We start from the raw sequence: 24,253 nt of genomic DNA, 5'->3' as shown, positions 1-24,253 counted from the left end.
TGTATTATTTCTCTGTCTATCGTAACTTAAAAAACAAATGTTTATATACGTACTTAAACAACCTTCCGAGCCAATTCAGAGCAGGACGTCGTCTGTATTTGTCCTCGTCATGGTCGTGTGACATGTTCAGTATATCATCTTTAGTTGAATCAAAAAGTTTTCTTGGACCTGAATTAGTTGAAATAAATCACAAAGCAACATTTTAAAATCTATGTTTTAACTTGAACAATTATACAAAATCAAATTATTTTTCGTTTTACATTAAAAAAAATAAAAATAAAAAAAGTTTCAAGTTTTTGTTTTAGAAACTTGAAATTTTTCAATTTTGAAATAGAAACTTAAAAATTGTTTTAATTTGAAAACTTAGATAACTGAATAATGTTACAAAAAGTATGTCGTAGTTCGCTTGAAGCATTGTTTATCAAAAGCGGCAGCCTAAAAAGTGGATATACATTTTCTACCTCTTGAGAATGGAGGTTGCCCCGAAAATATTTTAGAAATATACCATCTACAGTTAGGTAAATAAATGAATAGTATTGAAAACTATTGAATTATTTATCATTGTTTATTTATTTATCTGTTTACAACGACTGAATAATTCCTGCATTGACAAGCCTTCAAACACTTTTTAATGTTATATAATGTTTTTATTAAATTATTAAAATCAATACTTTTTTCTTCTGTTGTTCATAATTCACAGAAGAGTTAGTAATTTTTTTTCCTCTTGATTTTGAATATCAATCCGAGCAGTCGGCTCCTCATGAAAAGAGGAAAAGACATGTCTGATGTTGTGTGGACAGTTGCTGTATGAATAAATTGTATTAACAAAAGTCTCTGAAAGAATAAAATATTTTAATCATTTAATAAAAAATTATATAACATTATTCGGGGTTTCTAAATTTTCGAATTAAACTTGTGAAATAATTGTTTTAAAAAATATGACAGTTTCTCTATTGAAAAAACTTTTTATAAATTAATTTTTACATGAATTTTGTTTTTAAAAGTAAAAAGAAATCTTTAATATATTTTAAAATCTCAGATCACATTTTATTAAAGTACTTGTAAGAAAGTCACAGGGAAGCAACATTGCATTGATGGAACAGGAGCTGGTGCTTAGTTGATAGTAGGGTTGGGACAATTAATCGGAATTGGAAAAATTGGAACCGTTGGAGGCATCAAAATCAGAAAATTTGTGTATTTTTCGATGTCAAAAATGATTCCTTTAATTATTTCTTTTTTTCCATTTGATTTTGTTTAAAATATAAATCTTTTACAGTTGGAAGTAATAATAAATATTTATTGATTTTAAACAACCAGTAAAACTAAAATCTATACATCACATCTCGCAAGTGTATTTTTATTTTTGAGGAAATAAACTTACATTTAACATGTGTTTTTATGGTAATCAGGAAAAATTAAAAGCTCTTTAGTTAAATATTTAGAGACTTATAAAGAATTGGAATTGGTAATTGTATCGGAATTGTCCCATCACTAGTTGATAGTAATAAACCTATTAGAGGAGATTCTTTTTGGGACACTGTCTAATAGGGAAAGACGAGTGATAGATGCACCAGCCCACATCTAGTAACAATACTCTATGCATAGGCGAATGGTGACTTTGTAGAGATGTAGAATACTACCAGATGTGAGTAGTTTTCTAGCATAATAGAAGAAGAAGCCCACCTTCTTTGCAGCAGCATTGGCAACATCTTTAATGTATTTGTTCCAATTGTATCTTATTGAACTCGGGAATCTTTATGTCAGACTTGGGAACCTGCACAGGATCTTGAATGGGACCCTTCATTTAATCCATCAAGCTAGCATGCTCTCGTTCCAGCAGTTAAGACTGTGGCCCATTGTGTATCAATAATAATATCTACAAATTTAGCTCTGAGATCATTTCTGCCAAAAGCTCTCCAATCTAATTCTAGTATTTCTGACTTTAGTGGAATGCTTACCATTGTTAAACAATTCAGGTTATCAATGGAAACAAGATTTTCATTGTATCTAAATGATAAAAACTTGTGTATATCTACTTTCCTAGACCCATGATTCAAATATTAATTTTAAAAGATTGGCATAGAAAACATATTTAGAATTGGATTCTACATCTATTTTTCACTGATGATCAGCAGTATACACTAACCTGCTGAGGGTGAAGAAGCACAAAGATGTGTAAATTACAACATGACAACTTTGAAACCAATTAAAAACAACCAGTAAAAATGTCACAAAAGATGTTTTCATCACTCCTAAGTAGACAGCAGGAAGTAAAAGTACAATTATTTTTGAATTCAATTTCGGCCTTCATTTTTGAGGTGTGAAAAGTGAACATCATTTATAATTGCAAAATTGCATTGATGGACAATTTTTAAAGTATCATCAAATAAAACTGAATTTAATGACAATAAATATGAACATTCAATATAATTCTATACATAATGATTATTATGTCCATTTTTTTTTTTTTAACAATTCCAGCTGCAACTTCATTATAAATAGATAAAAATGCTGATTTATTCAACTTTGGTGGCAGAAATAAAGTACCAAATGTCATAAACATACATTAATTTCAAAATCACATATCACAAAACTATTAAAAGATACAGATATGTAATATTGCATTCCTAATCAATGAATATTGTAGAATGTCGTATCCAAATGTCTTTACACTATGTATTTCTTAAATAGTATCCTCAAGAAAATATAATAATTTAATTGTTGTGGTCCTGTTTAGGGGTTACAATATTAAGGTGAAAGAGTCCTGGTGTCCACTAGGAGTGGTTAAACTGCGTGTGTGCTCTTCAGCTCGACGGCAGAAATGTCTGGCCTCTGACCTTCTGTGCCAGACGGATCCATATTATGAATATAGAGGTGTTAACTATCCCAGAACATTTATATAGTGTTTTTTCACTTTGTTTATCATGGCAATGTAATTAAGTAAACGTATATATATTCAACATTAATTTAAATAAAAGAGAGAGAACTGCATGTTAACGATAGAATTCTTTATAAGTTGTTATTTCTTTGCGATTCTATTGAATTCTTTGCTTGGCACTGATCACATTCGTCCATTTAAGGAGGTTCCCTTAACCACTTCATCAGTCAAACACATACAAAGAAAAAACTTCAGTTGTCCTTCTTCAATGCTTGACACAAATCACATTATTAGTTATTCAATCGTTAGATGAAAGTACAGACGAGTTAGAAAAACACCCTCTCCTCCACATGTTAAGAAATGGGTTTCCAAAAAGTTCTCCACATAATTACTATTGTTTTTTTATTGTTTTAACATCTTTATTTTATTTTTGTATTGGCTTTGTTCAAGTAAACACTGTAATTGTTTACAAATGATTTATTTCCGTTGTTTGTGCGGACCATTCTGCTTTACATTCAATGCCCAGAAAAAAGTCCCTTCTTATTAATGTTTACCAGTTTTAAAATAAGCAAACAAACTTGGCTGTTTTTCAGAATAACAGATCATTTTTTAACTGGTAAACATTAATAAAAAAGGAACTTTTTCATAGCATATATGTGAAGCAGATTCGCACAAATCAGAGTTTTTTTTAATAAGAGATTCGTTCACTTTTTCATACAAAAATTTGTAACACTATAAAATTCCTAGCATAACAACTTACCATTTGGGACTTGCTCCAAAAATTGTCCAGTTACTGAATCCATTTGAAGAAATCACCAAAGAAGCAAGTCACAGAACTTCGACCTACAATACCTACAATTTTAGCTTTGAGGTTATTTCTTTCCAAAGCTGTCCAATCTAATTCTGATATTTCTGACTTTAGTGGAATCCTTCTTACTATTGTTGAACAATTCAATGAATCAATAAAAACAAGATTTTCATCCCATCTAAATGATAAAAACTTGTGTTTCTACTTTCCTAGATGTAAGATTCAAATTTAAATTAAAAAAAAAATGACATAGAAACTATTAAGAATTGGATTCTACATATACTTTCTACTGATGAGAATGAAGCAGAATCAAGCTCTGTTGCGGGTTAAGAAGATTAAAGTGAAAGTAAAACTATCTCTTTCAAATCTGTTTGATGAATTAGCTTCAAATAAGACTACATAACAAATAAAAACTTAGAGCAGATAGTAGCTGAGTTAAACCTGGAGATTTTTTTTTTTTTTTTTTACATAGGAGTCACCACTTATCAAAGCCCGGAAGACACTCGAGGATCTCAGCTGCACCTGCAACAGACTGGAGCCCTGCGCTGGTGGAGTTTGTCCTTGTTTACGGTGCTACAACCTGGACACTCACCAAAAGATTGGAAAGAAAGCTAGACGGCACATACACCTGTATGCTATGATCAGTATTAAACATATCTTGGCAAGATCATCCCATGAAGCAGCAACTTTATGGCAACCTACCTGCCATATCTACCTCCATCAGAGAGTGATGTCTACAATTTGCCGGTCACTGCCAGAGGAGCAAGCAAGAGCTGGTGAAAAATGTATTGCTGTGGACTCCATGGCACAGGCGCATGAGCATAGAACGATCGAGATCCCTGTACATTCAGCAAATTGCACGACGCCAACTGCGATTTTGAAGATGTGAGGCAGCTGATGAAAGACAAGGAAATCTGGAGAGTCACATTGGTTCGGGCAAGGAGCCCAACCAGATAGTAATGAGAATAGAGTATGTTAACTAAATAGAAATGTAGTTTGTACATCCACAACAAGAAATGATAGAATATGTAGTTTGGAAGACAAGTAGATAAATATTTGACAAGAAAGGAATTTAAAACGATAATGATGAATAATAACAAACACCTCAGCTGATCTAAAATGTCAAAGATGACACAATTGGATTACCAAAAGAGGTAAAAGTTTTTAGGAACCAAGAAAACAGCTATTACATGATAACAAGAATCAAAGGAGTTAATCAACCAGAGTTGTGGGAGTGAATGATGGACCTTCAAGCATGTAATCCACAACAAAATAACTAGAGAAATTGGCGATGTGTCTAACACGATGGTTAAGCAGAATAAAACTCAACGATATATCAAAAGACAAAAAAAGATTTACACCATTATTGCTGTGTTATGATAGACTTCCATTTGCAGAAAACAGAATAATTCTGGTTAGCAGGTCAACACGAAGGGTGCACATTCACGTAAGGGAATAAACACACACTGCACAACCACATAATTGCATCAAATGGATAACTAATGCAGTTCCACATACTGTAAAACCTATATTTTATGCTAGAAGATTGTTGTAATTCCGAAAAGGGTTGAGATGCCGTAATGAAACCAAAGTAAATAAACGTTAAGAGCAGTATATAACACATCTATTATATAACAAAAAACCCAAAAATTAAGCAAAAACAAAAAAAAAAATTAAGCAAAAACAAAAAAAAATTAAGCAAAAACAAAAAAAAATTAAGCAAAAACAAAAAAAATCAAGCAAAAACAAACAAAAAAATTAAACTGAAAAAGAAAACAAAAAAAAAATTTTAAACTTACTTGTAAGCATTCCTTTGTCACCACGGGACGTGGTCCCTGCATCTACATTGATCACACTGTGCTGCGAGAGAGCTGATGAAGAGGCCATGGTTGGGGTGCTGGTATAAGGGCTCACCTGGGCACTTGGCCGCGTATACTGAGGCATATTGCTACTGCTGATATTTGGAGTGAGAGATTTCTTCAGTTCGCCTTGAGAATGAGCTGAGGTTAATGATTGTGATGAGGTGCTGCTGTGTACAGCCAATGGGGGTAACGTGAAAGACGATGCCGTACTAGACAGCGCAGTGCTTGACTGTTTGCCTACAGCTGAAGCCTCCTCTTTTATCTATCGGCAAGAAAAATACATCATACATACATTAATATAAATGTTATTTATAAGTTTAGATACTCTTTGGAAGAATATAATTTCTATAATAGTAATAGAGTTAACAGCTACATTGGTTTTATTATCACTACTTTATCCAGCCATCATACCATGCATTTTGAAACTCTAGTTCAATTTTTCAATATCTGCAAAGAGGAAGAAAAAAAAAACAACATCAATGCTTGGTGCATTTTAGGTAAGCAAGCTAGTATCTTCAGACAGCCTGATCTGGTAACACCATTGAAGAACACATGAAACACGGTTGCATGTTTGGTTACTCGATTAACTTTAGGAAGTGTCGAAGAATAGAACAGAAATTCCTATTATGTTTTTCAATTTAAAATGTATCATCCCCCTTTGCGGATTTTTATTTTTTTAGATGATTATTTAACTGGAATTATCTAGGGCGGACTATGTAATTTTAAAAATAGATTGTAGCGAAAGAACATTATTATGTAGGCTATAACATGGTACAAGAATTCATTCATTCAAGTGCTGTCCTGCCTGGTACAGGCATTGGCGGTTATGGTTCTCCATCGATCTCTTTCCTTCGAGGCATTCATGAATTCATTGTCATCATTTTTTATGTTGCCCAGATGTTCAGACTGTCAATGTATGTTTCTCGTTGTCCTCTGCTTCTTTTACTCACAATCTTTCCCGCTTTTCTTTGCTGATTGTCAGAGAATAGTTTGATGAGCATCAGGTGTCACCTGTTTATCATGGTCATCTTTACCGAGCAAAAATTTAGATTTAGAACACTATTCACGCTGTTTCTCAAATAAAATGTTTGATGCATTGCCATAGTTTTCTTTGCAGTTGTACAGACAGTAGGTTGCAGTTTCTTTCTGTCCGAGCAGCTCCCATACTGGGCAATTGTCCTGACCATTGTACCCAAAGGTATCTTCTGCTCAGTACAATGAAACACGAAACCATGAACAAAATTATTTCTGTTTGCTTCCGTATTACATCAGTCATGACCTCACATTATTCTGATCAGATGGGTGGGTTAAAGTGGGCACTCAACCATGCCCAAGGGTCTCCCACAGACTAGTGGAGGGAAGGAGGCGTCTTACTTTTCCTTTGACAGTAGTTCTGTCCCGCTACCCATGGTACAACAATAACAAATGCAAAATTTAATTTTTTAAGCAAAGCTGGATTTTTCAGCTTTGTAACATGGCAGTTACGCTTGAACCATCGTCACAGTTAAAACCTCTTCTGGACCCGCACAAAGTTTCCGTCCGGCACCGTCGAAAAAGAACAAACAAACAAAAATAAATCTGACTCTGCTTTCTTTTCTTTTTTAACACAAGTCATTTATTACCGTTTCTCTTTCTCCCGTCTCAACACCGGCTTAAAAGTCTTGCTTCTGCTCTACTACACGACGGGCATAGACAGTAATTTCTTATACGTCCATTTTTTTGGTGTTGACTTTGTTTCTCCTCCAGGCACGTGGTGTCCTTTTTTTCTTTTTCTTGTCACACCAACTCGCGCACACTTCCTTATTTGCATATACACTTTTTTTTTCGCCTACTGTTACTAATCTCTTCGCAAGCCAGCCATCTTTTGCTGCTGCTGCTATTTTCTTACACGCTCATATGCACGGTGTTGCAGCTTAAAATGCTATTTGGGTGTGATTTTAAAAATGACCAGACAACTGATAATATGAGACCTAATTTTAATTTTTAAAAATCCAAACTCTCAAAAATGAGCTTATCATCTAATGGTTGGTGAGGAGAATGGAGAGGGGCTCAACATGATAATAAGGTTGACAAAAGATGATCTCACCAAAGGTAATCCTAATCCAGCTCTGGCCCAATTGACTTGAGTGAGCATCTGTCTCAACGCTTCAGCTACTGGCGACATCAAGTTAGCAGGAGGGAAGAGTCCATGTTTACAGGTGGGGCAGGTGTAGCCAGCAGGGGCCGTGTTGGATGGCATTTGGCTGGCAAACTGATTTAGGCAATCCCAATGGAAGACATCTAAAAAACAAAAAAAAATCCTCTTAATATAAAAAAAATAGAAATCAAAAACAGTCAATCTATTTTTTTTTCTGGTGTTTAATTTATGCTTGTATCTATTGACCATTTCATCATGCATTTATTTAGTACTCATACTTATCTAAATTATTTTTTTTTAATGGCAACATTAAGGGGGGGGCTTATATTATCTCATGTTTATCTATATGGGTTTTGAAGTTAAAAATTTTTCCTCACTAGATATTAATGTAAATATTCTACTGTCTACAATTTATTATAATCTTAGATCTGTTATTGAAAATTTAATCCTTACATCTCTAGTTTCTCATTTAGTCACAAATAACTGTGCATGTTTGAAGATTCTCCATTCTATTAGTGATATTTGTTCCTTTCTATGTAGACTCCAAAAGTAAAGAGTATTTTTTTGTAAAAGTCAGGCCAGGGGGATCATAGATTGGAGCTCAGACGAGCACTTGCCATAAAAATAATGATAAAACAGAGACAGGCTCGCAACATCTCTTCTGTAGGAAAGAGGTTGCCAGGAAGAGAAAAGGGCATCCCTCATTAAGCTACGAAGTCTATTTTTAACTTCTAGCAGCTCTTGTCCATATGTGGCAACAGTACTCCATCCTTGGACGTACCTGGCTCTTATACGAGTAGAGAATTGCATCAGTCGTGAGATATCTATCCAACTATTTTTCCAGCAGCCTTAGCAACAGATTAGCATGTTCCATCTCAGATCAGGAGGAAAGGTCAGACCTAGGAGCTTGTCAAAATATGGAGCCTTCCCAAGATAAGAGCCATTCATTTCAATTGATGCATGACGGGGATCAGAGCGTTGATGATGGAAAGATAGAAGCTTGGTTTTAGAATCATTAAAATTAACCAGTCGCCTCTTTCCCCATTGCACCATGTGTTCAAGATCAGAGGAGAGAGAATCAGAGTGAACTTGGTCGTTTACTGCCTTTAGAGTGTTACCATAGATGGTAGTGTTGTCAGCTGGTGCATCTACCACTAGTCTCTCACTCTTAAACAGGGTCCAGAAAAAAAAAAAAGAGAATTTCAAATCTAATAGGTCCCATACAGTCGACATAGCTCCAACCTCTATTCCATCAAATCAATGTTGCATTTTTGTGCCTGTTTTACAAGTACTTTAATGAAATGTGCTCTGATGAACTCATTGCACTTGTTTCACCCCTACCCCCGATATTTTAAATCCTGTTTTTTCATAAGTTTCGGCAACGCCCGGCAGACGACGCAAACCACCGGATTATACAGAGTGAAGTTAATACAAAAACAAAAAGAAAAGGAAAATAAACAACTTATCGTATGAATTTCATGAAATTTACTGTTTTATTTATTTTTAAAATTTTTTTAAAAGAACAAATATTGGGGGGGGGGGGGAGGAATGTATATTTTTTTCGTAAAACTTTTTTTTCAAAAGAAAAAGTGTATTTTTTGGTATTTGTAACAATTTTGGCAGTTTTGTTTTTGGATTTTATGAACCAAATGTTTTTCCAAAGAAAAGTTTTGTTGTTTTTATTTTTATTTTTTTTTTATAAGCAAATCCTCCTTTTCAGCAACAGAGCAGTTCAATGATTCTTCTGACATATTTTCATCTATTAAAGACAGACTCGTCCATTTTCATTGTGTGCCCTGGATCTTCAATCTGCCAGGGATTCTGAAGAAAATAGTCCTGGCAAATATCCCTCAAGAAGTTTTCCCAGTTGTTGAGAGTGCAATCCAACCAGATATCACACTTCTTGCCGTAGGTTGTTGTGCGTTGCCGTTTCGTAGGCTCACAAATATATGAACCTTAAGATAATTGGTATCCAGAGATGGAATCATTGGAAGAAGGTGCCATGGCGCAAGGAGGTACAATGTCTACACTGGCCATTACTGCACCTCCTGTCGAAACCATCAGTTATGTTTTTTCAAGGATACACTTCCGTTGTCATTTTATAGATCTTCTTCCGGCTGCTAGCAGTTAGTTTTCTTGGCAATACACAATGGACAGTTTCCGGAGATTTCACGATATCACCCAACCAAGAATTGTTCATTATCCTTGTCACAAGAACAAACATTTGTTGTTTTTGCAATGGAACTCTTCCTTTACCTTTTTTTTTTTTTTTTTTTTTAATTTGGTGTCGTCTGCTTACTCGCATCTCTTTTAGCAACTATTTCTCATTGAATAAGCTCACTTGTCATTTTCTAGGCCAGTTTGCATCGTCTGTCGGGCGTTGCCAAACGAGACTCGCGGAAAAACAGAATTTAAAATGCAGTAGTACCAGAAAGTCTTCTACTTTAATAGTTGGTTCCCTCAAACTTGTAGACCTTGAAATTTCTTGTTTCCTGATTTCTTTTTACTCACCTGCAAAAGTTTAAATGTAATGTGAACAGATATCTCACTGTTCAACACCCCACAGCCCTCTTTTAGCGATGATCCCAAATAGAAGCCCTTTATTTCTAATTGGCAATATACTTGTTTGGGATAAAAAGAAGTAATAAGTAAAACAAATATTTGTGAACACAAGTATGGCATGGTTTGCTTGAAACATTGTTTAATGGATAAAATATGTTTTTGAAGGTTTACAATGTAGGAATGTACAGTCATTACGAGCAAATAAATAAATGAATAATAAACAATTCAATAATTGAATTCACAATTGACAGCCTAGAAACGGATTTGTTTCTCCACTGATGATGGAATAAATACCATTCACAGTTGAAAAAAGAAAGAAAAAGAAATCATTCAGGTAAATAAATAAATGAATAAACTTATTGAATTATTTATCATTTATTTATTTATCTGCTCCTAACGACTGTACCTTCCTGTATTGTAAGCCTTCAAAAACAGCTTTTATTTGTGAACACAATCTGTAGATGGGATTTTATAATTTTGAAAGCAATCATTAAATTTATAGAAACAGAAAAGAGGAGGAAGTGGGTGGATATTAAATGTCAAATTTGGGCAGATGCTGGCAATTAAATACTTTACAAGATAGATTTGAATAAAAATGATAAAGCTGCTTACCATAGCACACTAATCGGACACATTCTCCACAATCTTCATCCGTCAGACCTTTATTGCACAAACTGCACAAGGGGTTGTAATCACTATCCTGTAGCCATTGCAAATATGACTGGACAATACACTGGATATAAAAAAGAAAAAAGATATAAAGAAAAAAAATGAAGATCTGAAAAAAAAAATAAATAAATAAATAAAATAATAATAATAATTTCATTTTTATTGCTATCATCATAAAGTTTTGGCTCCAACCTAATTCAGGTGCATCTTTTGGAAATTGGGAATCTTTCTGCTAAACTTGGAAACCTTTATACAGCCTAACATCATGAGTGCATTTGATAGGTTTTATCACCACACAAGCAGAAAGGTCTGGCATATAAAATCAACAGTAGGTTCTTGGAGAAGACAGAGGCGTGCTCGGAATTAATCAAGCACAATTTAACCATAATACTTGACTTGTTATGAAAAAGAACGGGTTGGAAGCATGATGGCCAGCCAGTTTATCAATATCTGAGAGAGAGAACGGATGGTGGAAATTACAGTTGAATTTAGTCGTGGGAAAGCAGGAGTTTGAACAAATATTTTTCCTCATTTAATTTTTTTTTCATTCATTAAGTTAATAAGGAAATAATTTTAGTTATTTTGTCTCTCTCCCAATCCAATAAAACCTTGAAAAACTTATCAAACATCTTTCTTTGTTTCATTTATTTATAAAAAGGAAAATTTGCTTATTTGCTGCTTTCTCTACAAAATCAAACAGTTATATTGAAAAATTTCAAACTATAATTCGTATTGTTTTGTATTTGCAAGGAATTTCATTTAAACCTTTAAAATATTTTTTGTGATCGATTTCGAGAAACGTATGAATATCAAAAACGTTCCGTTACTGAAATCCAATTTTTTAAAGGGTAGATATTAAAAACTAAATAGCAGTTTTTAAAAGCCATCATTTTTTTTTTTTTGTTATTAACCTATCAACCTATTTCTTCTTGGGAAGAGTAGGATCAGATATTAAATACTCAAAGAAAGTGAAAGTAAATCAAAAACCAATAGTCATTGATTTTAGCAGATTGAGAAAAATCAACACTGTAACATTGTCTGGGAACCAACATGTAGCCTCAGTCGCAAAGGAAACAAAGACAAGAACTTCAACTCGTTTTTTTTGTTGTTGTACAACAACATTTATTTTATCATTCTCATTACCTCTGTGACGTTCCTCATATGATCGTCTTCTCGAATGTCATCCACACATCTCACGTGATCTCAAACGTTCTCCCAGTCTCTAACGTGATCGTCCTTTTTAAAGTCTTTATTTTTCCCCTAACAGTGATGTCATTTCAGATGCATTTGCATATGCGTGTCCTCGCTATGTTGCACTGGAATTGTTCCATTCTTTTTATTTGTTTGTTTATCTGACTCCACACTTGTTTTCCTTTAAATCAATAAAGTGTTGAAGTGTCTGTTAAGATTTATTTAAAGTTTATTTTATGAAATTTCCAACAGACCATATGTCACTTGAAATCAATCTGCAGCTGGTGTGAATGGAAATGTAGAGAGGAGAAGGAGGAGATGCAACACTGCAGGTGTCGTTTTCATTTTACTGTCCTATTTATTTGCCTCACCACAAGAGCAAAGTTTACATAAGCTTTAAATGTGGAAGAAAAAAAAAAAAGAGAACAAAAATACCTGAGAGTGATTAAAGGTTGAGAGTTGGAAGAGAGCGAGAAAGAGAGAGTTGATGAGTTGAAATATACAATTGAGAGAGAGAAAGAGAGAGAGAGAGAGATAGAGAGATAGTACATAGAGAAAGAGGGAGAGAGAGAGAGAGTCAGTGCCGATAGAGAGAAAGAACCAGTGCTGAGAGAGAGAGAGAGAGAGAGAGAGAACCAGTGCAGAGAGACCAAGTGCAGAGAGAGAGAGAGAGAGAGAGAGAGAGAGAGAGAGAGAGAACATGTGCAGAGAGAGAGAGAGAGAGAGAGAGAGAGAGAGAGAGAGAACCTGTGCAGAGAGAGAGAACCTGTGCAGAGAGAGAGAACCTGTGCAGAGAGAAGGAGAGAGAGAGAGAGAACCTGTGCAGAGAGAGAGAGAGGGGGAGAACCTGTGCAGAGAGAGTCAGAACCAGTGCCGACAGAGAGAGAGAGAGAGAGAGAGAGAGAACCAGTGCCGACAGAGAGAGAGAGAGAGAGAGAACCAGTGCCGACAGAGAGAGAGAGAGAGAGAGAACCAGTGCCGACAGAGAGAGAGAGAGAGAGAGAGAACCAGTGCCGACAGAGAGAGAGTGAGAGAACCAGTGCCGAGAGAGAGTGGGAACCAGTGCCGAGAGAGAGAGAGAGAGAGAGAGTGGGAACCAGTGCCGAGAGAGAGAGAGAGAGAGAGAGTGAGAACCAGTGCCGAGAGAGAGAGAGAGAGAGAGTGAGAACCAGTGCCGAGAGAGAGAGAGAGAGTGAGAACCAGTGCCGAGAGAGAGAGAGAGAGAGAGTGAGAACCAGTGCCGAGAGAGAGAGAGAGTGAGAACCAGTGCCGAGAGAGAGAGAGAGAGTGAGAACCAGTGCCGAGAGAGAGAGAGAGAGAGAGAGTGAGAACCAGTGCCGAGAGAGAGAGAGAGAGAGAGAGAGTGAGAACCAGTGCCGAGAGAGAGAGAGAGAGAGTGAGAACCAGTGCCGAGAGAGAGAGAGAGAGAGAGAGAGAGAGAGAGAGAGAGAGAGAGAGAGAGAGAGAGAGAGAGAGAGAGAGAGAGAGAGAGAAAATCATTGCCGAGAAAGAGAGAAAATCATTGCCGAGAAAGAGAGAAAATCATTGCCGAGAAAGAGAGAAAATCATTGCCGAGCGAGTAGAGAGAGAGAGAGAGAAAATCATTGCCGAGAGAGAGAGAGAAAATCATTGCCGAGAGAGAGAGAGAAAATCATTGCCGAGAGAGAGAGAGAAAATCATTGCCGAGAGAGAGAGAGAAAATCATTGCCGAGAGAGAGAGAGAAAATCATTGCCGAGAGAGAGAGAGAAAATCATTGCCGAGAGAGAGAGAGAAAATCATTGCCGAGAGAGAGAGAGAAAATCATTGCCGAGAGAGAGAGAGAAAATCATTGCCGAGAGAGAGAGAGAAAATCATTGCCGAGAGAGAGAGAGAAAATCATTGCCGAGAAAGAGAGAAAATCATTGCCGAGAAAGAGAGAAAATCATTGCCGAGAAAGAGAGAAAATCATTGCCGAGAAAGAGAGAAAATCATTGCAGAGCGAGTAGAGAGAGAGAGAGAGAGAGAGAGAGAGAGAGAGAGAAAATCATTGCAGAGAGAGAGAGAGAGAGAAAGAGAGAGAGAGAAAATCATTGCAGAGAGAGAGAGAGAGAGAGAGAGAGAAAATCATTGCAGAGAGAGAGAGAGAGAAATGTTTCAAAAGAGAAGCCCTTTTTACATTTTCTGCTGCAGCTGGTGTCAAATCTTTTCAGAACTGACATGGCTGTAAGGAAATCACAGAATAAATTGCCCAGAACGGACAGGACAGTCTATCAAAGCCTACTTTTCTAGCAAGCAACTTGTAAAATAAAAATATATCCCACCAATGAGAATCGACCTCGGCAATGTGACAAACCTCAAAAGGCCAATGGAAAATAGCCAAGAAGAAATTACCTGGAAATGCCGACAGTGAAATTCTAACAGGTTTCAGTTTGGAGTCATGTTCAATTATAAACTTTTTTTTTTACAACCGAGCATTCCAGAAGAAAGTAACAATTTGCCTTCTGACCCTGTTTAACATTGACACCTGAAATGTATACAATCTTCTAGTATATAAAATAAAGTCAGTTTATCATTTCTTTGTCATCAATAGCTTTTTCCTTACAAAATCAATATTTGATTGTAATTTTTTTCTCTTTTGTTTTTTTTTTTACCTAGGAGTTACCACTTATCAAGACTGGAGACCACTCGAGGATAAGGGTTAATTAGTGTCCGTGGGACAATATTGTAGTAATCGTTAGTAGTGGAAATTTGATAAATTGGATTATTTAAGGGGGACGGCTCATCAATTATTGAAAGAATTTCCTTTTGCCAATATTGGTACACTTTCCGAGAACTAATACACGACTTTCATTTGTAGGGTCACTCTTTACAAATTCAAGAATGTTCTTATGGAAAATTTTGGCTTTTGCCTACACATGGTGCATGAGTGGAGGCACACACAGCGACATGGGTGTGTATCAGGTAAGCCGAAAACTGAAGGTCTTAACACACACGATAGTAGATTGGTACCAATTTTAAAATTCAGAATTTGTCAAAGAAATTTTAGATTATAATTTTTTTGTTGTTTTAAACAAAATTTTGGATTTAAAATTAAAATTAAAAAAAAAAAAAAAAAAAAAAATTGCACTCAATGTTACTCATAAAAATTTGTAACAACATTTACCAGGAATCGATTAAGCTGGTTTCAAATGAATTCACTGCATCACATGAAGGTGGCCCATCCATGCTAATCAGCAGTAAGGACCCTAACTCTAAGTAATGATCAAGTTAGCTTGTGTGAATTTTGATGAGGGTCACTTTCAGTACACATCACGATAGCCTATTTGCAAACCACATTATACCAGAGATAGGTGATGTTGGTTGGTTGGTTGTTTTTGTTTTACGGCATATCAACCCCTTTCCGGGTTATTTAATGCCGAATCCAAAGATTTTGAAGAAAACATTTTTTAATAGAATATATTTGTTGTTTTCAAGTCGGTTTCTATTTAACCCATAGTTGGTATCCTAACAGGTACTACCACTCCGGGTCAGAGTGAACCTGGGAGCAATGGTAATTAAGGGGTGGTTCCACACTCCCCAAAGCCTGCAAGCTGGGGCCTCACCACTGGATATAGTTTAAGGTCATATCCAGGACCGTGACGCGAGTTGGAGCAGAGGTCAAACTTTGTAGACAAAATAGTCAAACAAGATCAGGATATGACGAATGAGTCACGTTTTTGAGTGAGAAAAAAAAAACTAAGGATTTCAGTTAGTCTCGTTCTGGAAGCCGTGTGGATGGGATAAAGCCTAATAATGTAGAATAATCTAAGGCGAATTTCACTTTGATGTCTGCCCGTCTGCGTCTCCCAAGTTAAAAAAACTAAGTGTAGAGAAATTGAACAATAACATTAGGGATATTGATTATATGGTGAAAGTAATGAAGAAAGGGACTTACACAAACAGGTGTGCCTCTCTCTTTTCTATCGTGTGAGGGAATGAAGGAAATAAAGAGAAAGTAAAGATCTTCATTTGTAGAAGGCTCAGTAAAATACATATGGCATTAATTTGCATAAGAGGACAGAAACTTATGAAAAGGATGGATTGGAAGCATGACGGGTAATCAGTTTTTCGACAGCAGAGAGAATGGATGGTGGAAATTACAGTTGAATTTAGTCGTGGGAAAGCAAGAATTTGAACAAATATTTTTCTTCATTTAATTTTTGTTTTCATTCACTAAGTTAATAAGGAAATAATTTTAGTTATTTTGTCTCTCCCCAGTCTATTCTCTCCAATAAAACCTTGAAAAACTCATAAAAAAAATCTTTCTTATTCCTTTCATGCATGAAAAGTTTATTTGTTCTAGTTTAACATGGATGATTGAAAACCACTAAATGGTCACAGCTACACATGAAATATGGTGAAGATGAAAAGTGATGATGCCAAGAATAACAAGGACCCCCCCCCCATGAGTGTACAGTGAACGAGGCATACAAAATACTAAGTTCAGCATTTGTCCTCTCCCCCCATTTAGCCCCAAGAGTCCCCAGGGGACATCAAATCCTGGTGAAAATGAACAAACTGTGCAGTTTTAGGCCTTAACATATGTAAATTTGAGTTCTGCACCATGCAAAAAAAGAAATGACTAAGTCCATCACTCCCCCCATTTAGCTCCAAAAGTCCCCAAGGCCTTAATATATTTAAATTTGAGTTTAGCACCATGCAAAACTGCATAAAAAAGACATACACAGAAAATTTTGGACAACCATAGTAAAATAGTCCCAAAAATGGAGTTTTTATTAACCCTAAAAGAGCCCCTGGGGCACACTCAAGAGTTATCACAAAAGTATAGACAAACAAAATTATATAGAAATCAGTTAGTTACAACTTTTCAGAAAGTTTTAGAAAAATCCAAGGCATTCACAAAAGTGTCAATGTTAGCCATTTTAGCCCGAAATGCACCCGGGAGGGGGGGGGGCAACTGGAGTTTTCCCGGCAAATCCATTCTGTTACTTTTTTTTACTCATATCATATTTAATGTTTTTAATGTTTGTACACAATTTCAAATAATTCAAAGGCGTAGTTATTGAGAAAAGTGCAGACGGACAAACGGACGAGGGTAAATTTACAAGTCCACCTTCCTTTTTGTCAGGGGGGGGGGAACACTGCATAAACATCTGACGCATATATGTATAAAAAGATTATTTCATTTGTCAATCAGTTAAGATTGAAAACGTAAGACTGAGCGCTCAATATACTTCAGTCATTCCTGGTTGCAGCAAGAAATACCCAAAACATGGAGACTGGCTATCAGTTCAGCGTCTGTCTTTTAGCGTTTTCATCCATAATTTCAGCTGACCACCTTCGGGTGCAACTGGGATCACCAACATACAAAATTGATTAAAAAAAAAAAATAAGACAAAAAATTTATTTAAAAAATAACCACTACTCTATAGGCACAAGTCCAAAGTAACAGTAAATTTTTATTAAAATATACGGCAAATTGCTTCTTTTTTTTTTTTTGCTATTTATTAACAAAAAAATTTGTAGAGCATTTAATTGTCCAAAATTGTTACCCAGACAAAAGCAGGTACGTTAGCTAGTTCTTGTTCATGCAATTCAAAACTGAATTCATTGATTCATTGTGTAGGCAATTTTGATGTTTTCGCTTCGAATGGACAGCAAACATGATGAGTGACATCATTAATGTGTAATTAGTCATCAGAAAAGATTAAATCCACTTACTCATTATGGATACGGTCGAAGCTGCGGAAAATTAAATGAGGGTCAGAAAGTTTTAATGGGACAGAGGAGCTGGCTGAGGGCCAAATTAAAAGGGGAGATAAGAGTTGGCAATGGAAGTTATTTGTGATCAGAAACAATGATCAAGGAAAAAGAGGAGGAACATATATTTATTCTTCGGGGTAAAATCCCAATTAGGAACACATTTGAAGCCTGGACTAAAAAGAAAAGGTTATTGATTTAAGATAAATATCAACTGCATGATTAAAGAGGTTTATCTTTATGAAGAATATACATGTTATCCATATGAGAGAGAGTGAAGAGAAAGAGGGAGAGAAGGAGAAAGATAGGGAACGAGACGTGGAGAGAGAGAGGGAACGAGACGTGGAGAGAGAGAGGGAACGAGACGTGGAGAGAGAGAGGGAACGAGACGTGGAGAGAGAGAGGGAACGAGACGTGGAGAGATACAGACTTAAACGAAAATAAAAAGCGATAGGGAGAGAAAATGATAGAGAAAGAGGTCTTTCTCTAGAAAACTCAATAGTAAAAACAATTCTAAAACATGAAACGGAAATGAATCTTTACAATGTTCCGTTGTATGATAAATAATGATGGTACAAAACCAGACAAAAATTAAAAGATGAATTTGTAATAACAATTCGACATGTTTTAATACTAACCTCACTAAGCATACATGTTTTAATACTAACCTCACTAAGCATACATGTTTTAATACTAACCTCACTAAGCATACATGTTTTAATACTAACCTCACTAAGCATACATGTTTTAATACTAACCTCACTAAGCATACATGTTTTAATACTAACCTCACTAAGCATACATGTTTTAATACTAACCTCACTAAGCATACATGTTTTAATACTAACCTCACTAAGCATACATGTTTTAATACTAACCTCACTAAGCATACATGTTTTAATACTAACCTCACTAAGCATACATACCTACACAGCACTATGAACTAGCACTAATCATTAGTATTTGCCAAGTGTTTAGCGACATTAAATTTCAAGATGTTAAAGCTCTCAACGAAGAAATCTTCTGGCGATGTGTTCCACAGGTGGGAAGTTGTTGGAAAGAAACTCCGTTTATGGAAATGTAATATTGGACACGTGCAGGAAGAACAAAAATGCAAATTTATTATCATTTCGAAATACAGACTCATGATACAACACATCAAGTGAGAGCTAATTAAATAAGACCGTCTCAACTAAACATTGAATAATAAAATCTAGCAGAACCCCTGGAAATGCCACGGTAGTTGAAAATTTTTAAAACACATAAATAAAATGAATAAAAAACAAAACAAATAACGAATTTAAAACAATTTTATAGCAAATTCTTAACCCTTTAAAACTAAAAAGAATCGATTGAAAAAAATTAAGATTTTTTTTCTATGAAAATTCAACATACAACACATTTTTTTTCTTTTTTCTTCCTGAATAATTTTTTATATAAAGTTTGGAGTCACAGACATTACGCGTCAAAAATAATCATGGGTTAATACCAGGGTTGTGGAGTTTGAAATACAAAACCTCCAACTAGGGCACCTCTATTAAGCAGACCTTTTTCCTCTTCTCATCCAACTTGAGCTCTTCGATTTTGGCTGTCCCTTTTCCTTGGGCTCGTTCATTTTGACTACCCCTTTGACTCCACACACTTCCACTATGAGCAGCTCTACGTGATTGTTTCATGTATTTAAAAAAAAAAAAAAAAAGTTACCATTTATCAAACCTCAAAGGTTACTCGAGGATAATTGTTAATGAATGTCAGGTTGACAGTGGCTGCTTTTGTTTATTGGTATATCAATCATACTTGGGTTATTCAATTGGCAAAACGATACCACTTTAGGTGTTTTTAAGCTAAAGCAGTTGACTCCAACATGCATTAGAAGCAATAGTTTTGAGGCACGGAGTTTCGTCCCTATAGTTAATGCGTAACCCAACTGCCCTTAAAAATGATTGGGAACCACTATACGAGCAAAAACAATTATTCTATGATTCACTTCAACAGTTGAACTTGTTTTATCTGTTTTTGATCCAATTGTGATCTGCAAATTAATGGCCGACGGTGATTTCACCGAATAAGTTTTGTGGATGAAGATTTGAGGTGCCAGGATGTTGGTTTTTCTTGGTCGTTTTGTTTTACGGCATATCAACTGCTTTTGGACTATTTAATGCTGAACCCAGTAATTTTGGACAAAGCTTATATGCTTCAAGTATTTTATACCTTCAAATATTTATTCATGGTGTTTGGTTTGTTTGTTTTGTAGAGGAAAATTGTTTTTTTTTTGTTTTTTTTTTTACTTTGCAGAACATGATTGAGTTTTGCAAAATGAAAGAAAAAAACAATAACATCAATGTTTGATGTATTTAAGTCAGGAAGCTGATATCTTCAGACAGCCTGACCAGGCAGAATGAGATACACATGATTGCATTAAATATTCAAATCCACGACTTCAGGTGATGTTGAATTGTGTCCACAACAGAGATGGGAAACGAAAAGAATACATCTAAGGCAAACAAAAAAACTGCACAAACCTAGAACAGACGCCTTTATTTAGCTTTCTGGTTCATAGATGCAATCATTCGATTTCTTCCTTCTTTTAATATTCCCATAAAACTTCCTCCTTTGGAGGAAGCCAGTTCAACTGCCTAAAATGAATGTGGCTTCAGTCAGATCAGTAAATCAGTACATAATAGTGTGTAGTGTGCGTGACCCCCCCCCCACTCCACAATTTGAATTTGGTCAGTTACTGTAGAAAGTTGGGGGTTTTTTTGGGCGAGGTGGAGCTCATTTTCAATTTGGAGTTATTCAGTATAAACTGTTTTAACACTTTGAACAAAAATGACCAGTTTCCTAGAGTTGTAAAATCCGTCATTACAGAGCATTTCATTAAGATGGCCTTGTGCCAGATTCAGCTCAGCTTATTAAATTATTTCACCCCTGCATTCATGCAAATTTGACACAAATTCCAAAAACTGAAGAAGAGAAAAATTCTGAACAGCGTTTCCAGCATTATTGATTGTTGCAATTAAATCAATTCCCCAAACAATCCATTTCTGGCTGCGAAACTATTTAGATTTGGGTTTCATCCAAATCCAATTAGGCTTTCATCCATATTCACACTAAATCTAAACTATTGTGAAAAAGAAAAATCATTTTGAAAAGGTATTTAGAAACGTGATTTTTTTTCTCTCAAAATTTAAACATAATAAAGACTAGTAAAAAATATTATGCACAAATGTTTTAGCTAATAACATGTGGATAGAGAAATTAATCCTCGATGCACTTGTTTATTGTTAGAAATGGAAATCGCTCCAGACAAGACATGAAGCCAAAATATACTACTTCAAGGTCAAAAACTTGCCAACAATAAGTGTTAGATGGAATAGATTCTAACCCAGAAACCAGCAATTCTTCCCTCTTTGTCAGAAATTCCATTCATGGAATGTGAGGACTAAAGGACAAAAAAAAGGGAAGCAAAAATTATGTGAATGCTGAAAGTAAGCCGAAGTTCCACTTCCTACTCTCTTTATTGCCACGATTCATCGAATATTGGTTGAAAATATAAGCAGATTTTTTTAAAACTCTTTTTCAACCCAAACAAACCATGCTGTCACTTAGATGTGAATCATGTCTTCAGTGGACTATGTGGGGAGTTGAGCAGCAAGATGTCTATTCATGCTACATTTAAACTTCTGCATGTTACTACAATTAGGGAAACAGGGAGAGAATTCCAAAGTCTAGCAATCCACATGAAGAAACGATTAGAGTAGAAGGCTTTCCAGCACCTAGGCACCTCAACTGTGAAAAGACTGGTATAACTAAATGGTGAAATATAATTGAATAAACATACACACCTACACACACACATATATATATATATATAAATTTAGAAAGGCTTACTTACACCACAGAAAATAATACCTATAATATTTAATATATAAATATATAATATAAAATCAGTCAGTAAATAACAAAGAAACACTCATTTCAATTACGCATACAACATTTGAATTATAACAGCTAGATTCATTTAAAACACACACACACACACACACACACACACACAAAAACAGGCATTACATCATAACTGTTTAATAATGTGAAAAAAATCTCACTCACTCCGTGCCACAATGCCATAGACACTTTGAATGTTAACAGCTTTATTTCATTATGAAATCAAACAAAGACATCTTTTTTACGTTACAAATAAAACAAGTATATTTTTCTAAATATTGTACTGGTATTTTATTTTCTTTAAATTAATCATCCCGAGGAAGTCTTGAAATAAAGACAAAACGTTGATGAACATATAATTTGGCTTGTTTCTTTATATCTATCTATCTATATATATATATGCACACATAAAAATAAATAGAATCTTACAGAATCAAAATCTCTTCATTCTTAACCATTATACATATATATTTTAATTCAGTTTTTAATTAACTTTTCATATCATTATTCACAGCATAATGCAGTAATAATAAAAAAAAGTAATTTGTTAAAAAAAAAAAATAAATAAAAAATGCCATTTTGACATCTTTATTGCCAAGAAATTTTCAGTGTAAAAAGAAAAAAAAAAAAAAAGATAAAAAGAAAAGCCCAGAATTTGTGAATGGCGATTATGGAAAGCAGCAACAGCAGAAATACTTGTGAACAAGATTCTATTTATGTTCAAGCAGGTTTCAACTTCCTGTAAACAAGTGTCACCTTTAGATAGGAAACATAAAGCGACACAATGGATGTGTGTGTATCTATTTAACTCCAACAAATATGAAGGTCGGCAAACAAGTGAGGAGAATGCAGAGTTTTTAAACACAGTTTCTCAATTTTTGAGATGAGGATAATTCGTATTATTTGGATTCTTCAGACTACTGTTCTCATCTTGAGTGTTATTTTCACAACGTTTTGGTCAATGTAACCTCTGACTTCCTTCAGATGTATTTTGTGGAACGTAAGAATCTTTCTTTTTAATGGGGGGGGGGGGGATCTGGGTGAAATTTCGACTGGAACCCTTTATTTAATACCATATTGGATAGAAGTCCTAACTAATTTACAATTGTATTTTGAACTCTGAATTTTCACCCCCCAGAAGAGTGTTTGTTTTGTTGAATTTTACGGCATATCAACCCTTTAGGTCATTTTATGCTGATTATCTATAGATTTAGGAGGCCTTTACTCCCTGCTCTAGCTAACATACGAGTAGTATGGTCTTTTTAAAAAGTTTTTGATAAAGGCTATTTTATTTAAGGTATGAAAGTATGGTGTGGGGGTTTGTTTTACTCAAATAGATCCTCGATGTTTTTTCTTTATATAAACTATTCCTCATCCTATATATAATATTTTCATTGCAGAAATTCCCCTTTGCACCAAATTACCATAGGTTTTCATTACCAGACGCTACATACAAATTTACTATGCCTAATCCTTCAACCCCCATCTTATCTAACTACATTACGTCTTTATAATTAGATCCTTTGTTACATCCTAGGAGAGGCATCATCACTATTGCTCAGATCTATAGACAAAGTAGTTCGCATTTCCCCTCTCCCTGACAACTCTTTCCACTCTCTCCAGACAACACCAGGTAAATATATAACCATTACAACTATTTTGACCTGACACCCTTATTAACTGGATTAAACACTTACAAATACAACGACCATTACACTTCACTATTCGAAAATAATTTCTCCCCAATATATTCCTCCTATTCTCATTGGCTGTTACCTTGAAATTCTATCCGGGATGATACAAAAAATGAACACATCAGCCCTTATTCAAGATGGCTGCTCGATCTTCATGCATTTACATAGATCATTTATAATTTAGTTTACAGTTACACAAATCAAAAAAGTCATAACTTCCATATAAAGCAGTTACCTCTGGTGATGTTTACATCTAATGAAAATACCGTTCTTTCATTCTATACTGTCCAAGCTTTCTTCCTTTATTCATTTGAATTAATAAAAAACATCGTTTGATCGATTGTCAAAACTTATGAAATGAAAATATGAACGAATCTCTGGCGTAGTCTATGAAATTGACCTCAACCCCACTCTAGGAACGTTATAACTGAAAATTGAACATCCCTGACGATAAAAGTAATAAAAACATTTTGTTTTGTTTGCTTAGCGAGGCTTGCAAAAAATCGTTCCTTTCGGCAATCATGCATACCGGTTTTCCTTGAATTGGTTAAAATAGAATAAAACATGACGTTATTTCAATGACGTCTTTGTGGAGCAACGGATAAAAGGTAACCTTTGGGTTGAACATTCGTGCACATGCAGCGGACCGTTTTTTTTTTTTTTTAAAGTTTTAACATTTACGCAGGATTATTTATGTGATTTATGTTCACTTCTTTATTTTCATGTTTTTATATCTTTTTTATATTTTTCCATGCTTTTTTTTGCGA

The 24,253-nt window shown here is 35.0% G+C and overlaps 1 protein-coding gene across 1 annotated transcript in view; it reads right to left on the bottom strand.

Annotated features, from left to right (window-relative positions):
* Positions 1 to 24,253, bottom strand: part of LOC145293731 (zinc finger protein-like 1 homolog) — a 44,627-nt gene that overhangs the window by 8,765 nt on the left and 11,609 nt on the right. Inside the window, exons 2-5 of the mRNA XM_080140182.1 lie at positions 10,860 to 10,980; positions 7,635 to 7,828; positions 5,486 to 5,810; positions 54 to 168 (exon numbers count right to left, since the gene is read on the bottom strand). Of these exons, the coding sequence (XP_079996308.1) occupies positions 54 to 168; positions 5,486 to 5,810; positions 7,635 to 7,828; positions 10,860 to 10,980 (755 nt within the window). The remainder of the gene's footprint in view (positions 1 to 53; positions 169 to 5,485; positions 5,811 to 7,634; positions 7,829 to 10,859; positions 10,981 to 24,253) is intronic.

Source organism: Euprymna scolopes, chromosome 15, assembly GCF_053919585.1.
Source record: "Euprymna scolopes isolate OS-2025 chromosome 15, ASM5391958v1, whole genome shotgun sequence".
NCBI lineage: Eukaryota > Metazoa > Mollusca > Cephalopoda > Sepiida > Sepiolidae > Euprymna > Euprymna scolopes.
Note: the sequence above shows the minus strand (reverse complement) of the source record. Positions and strands in the feature narration are given on the sequence as shown.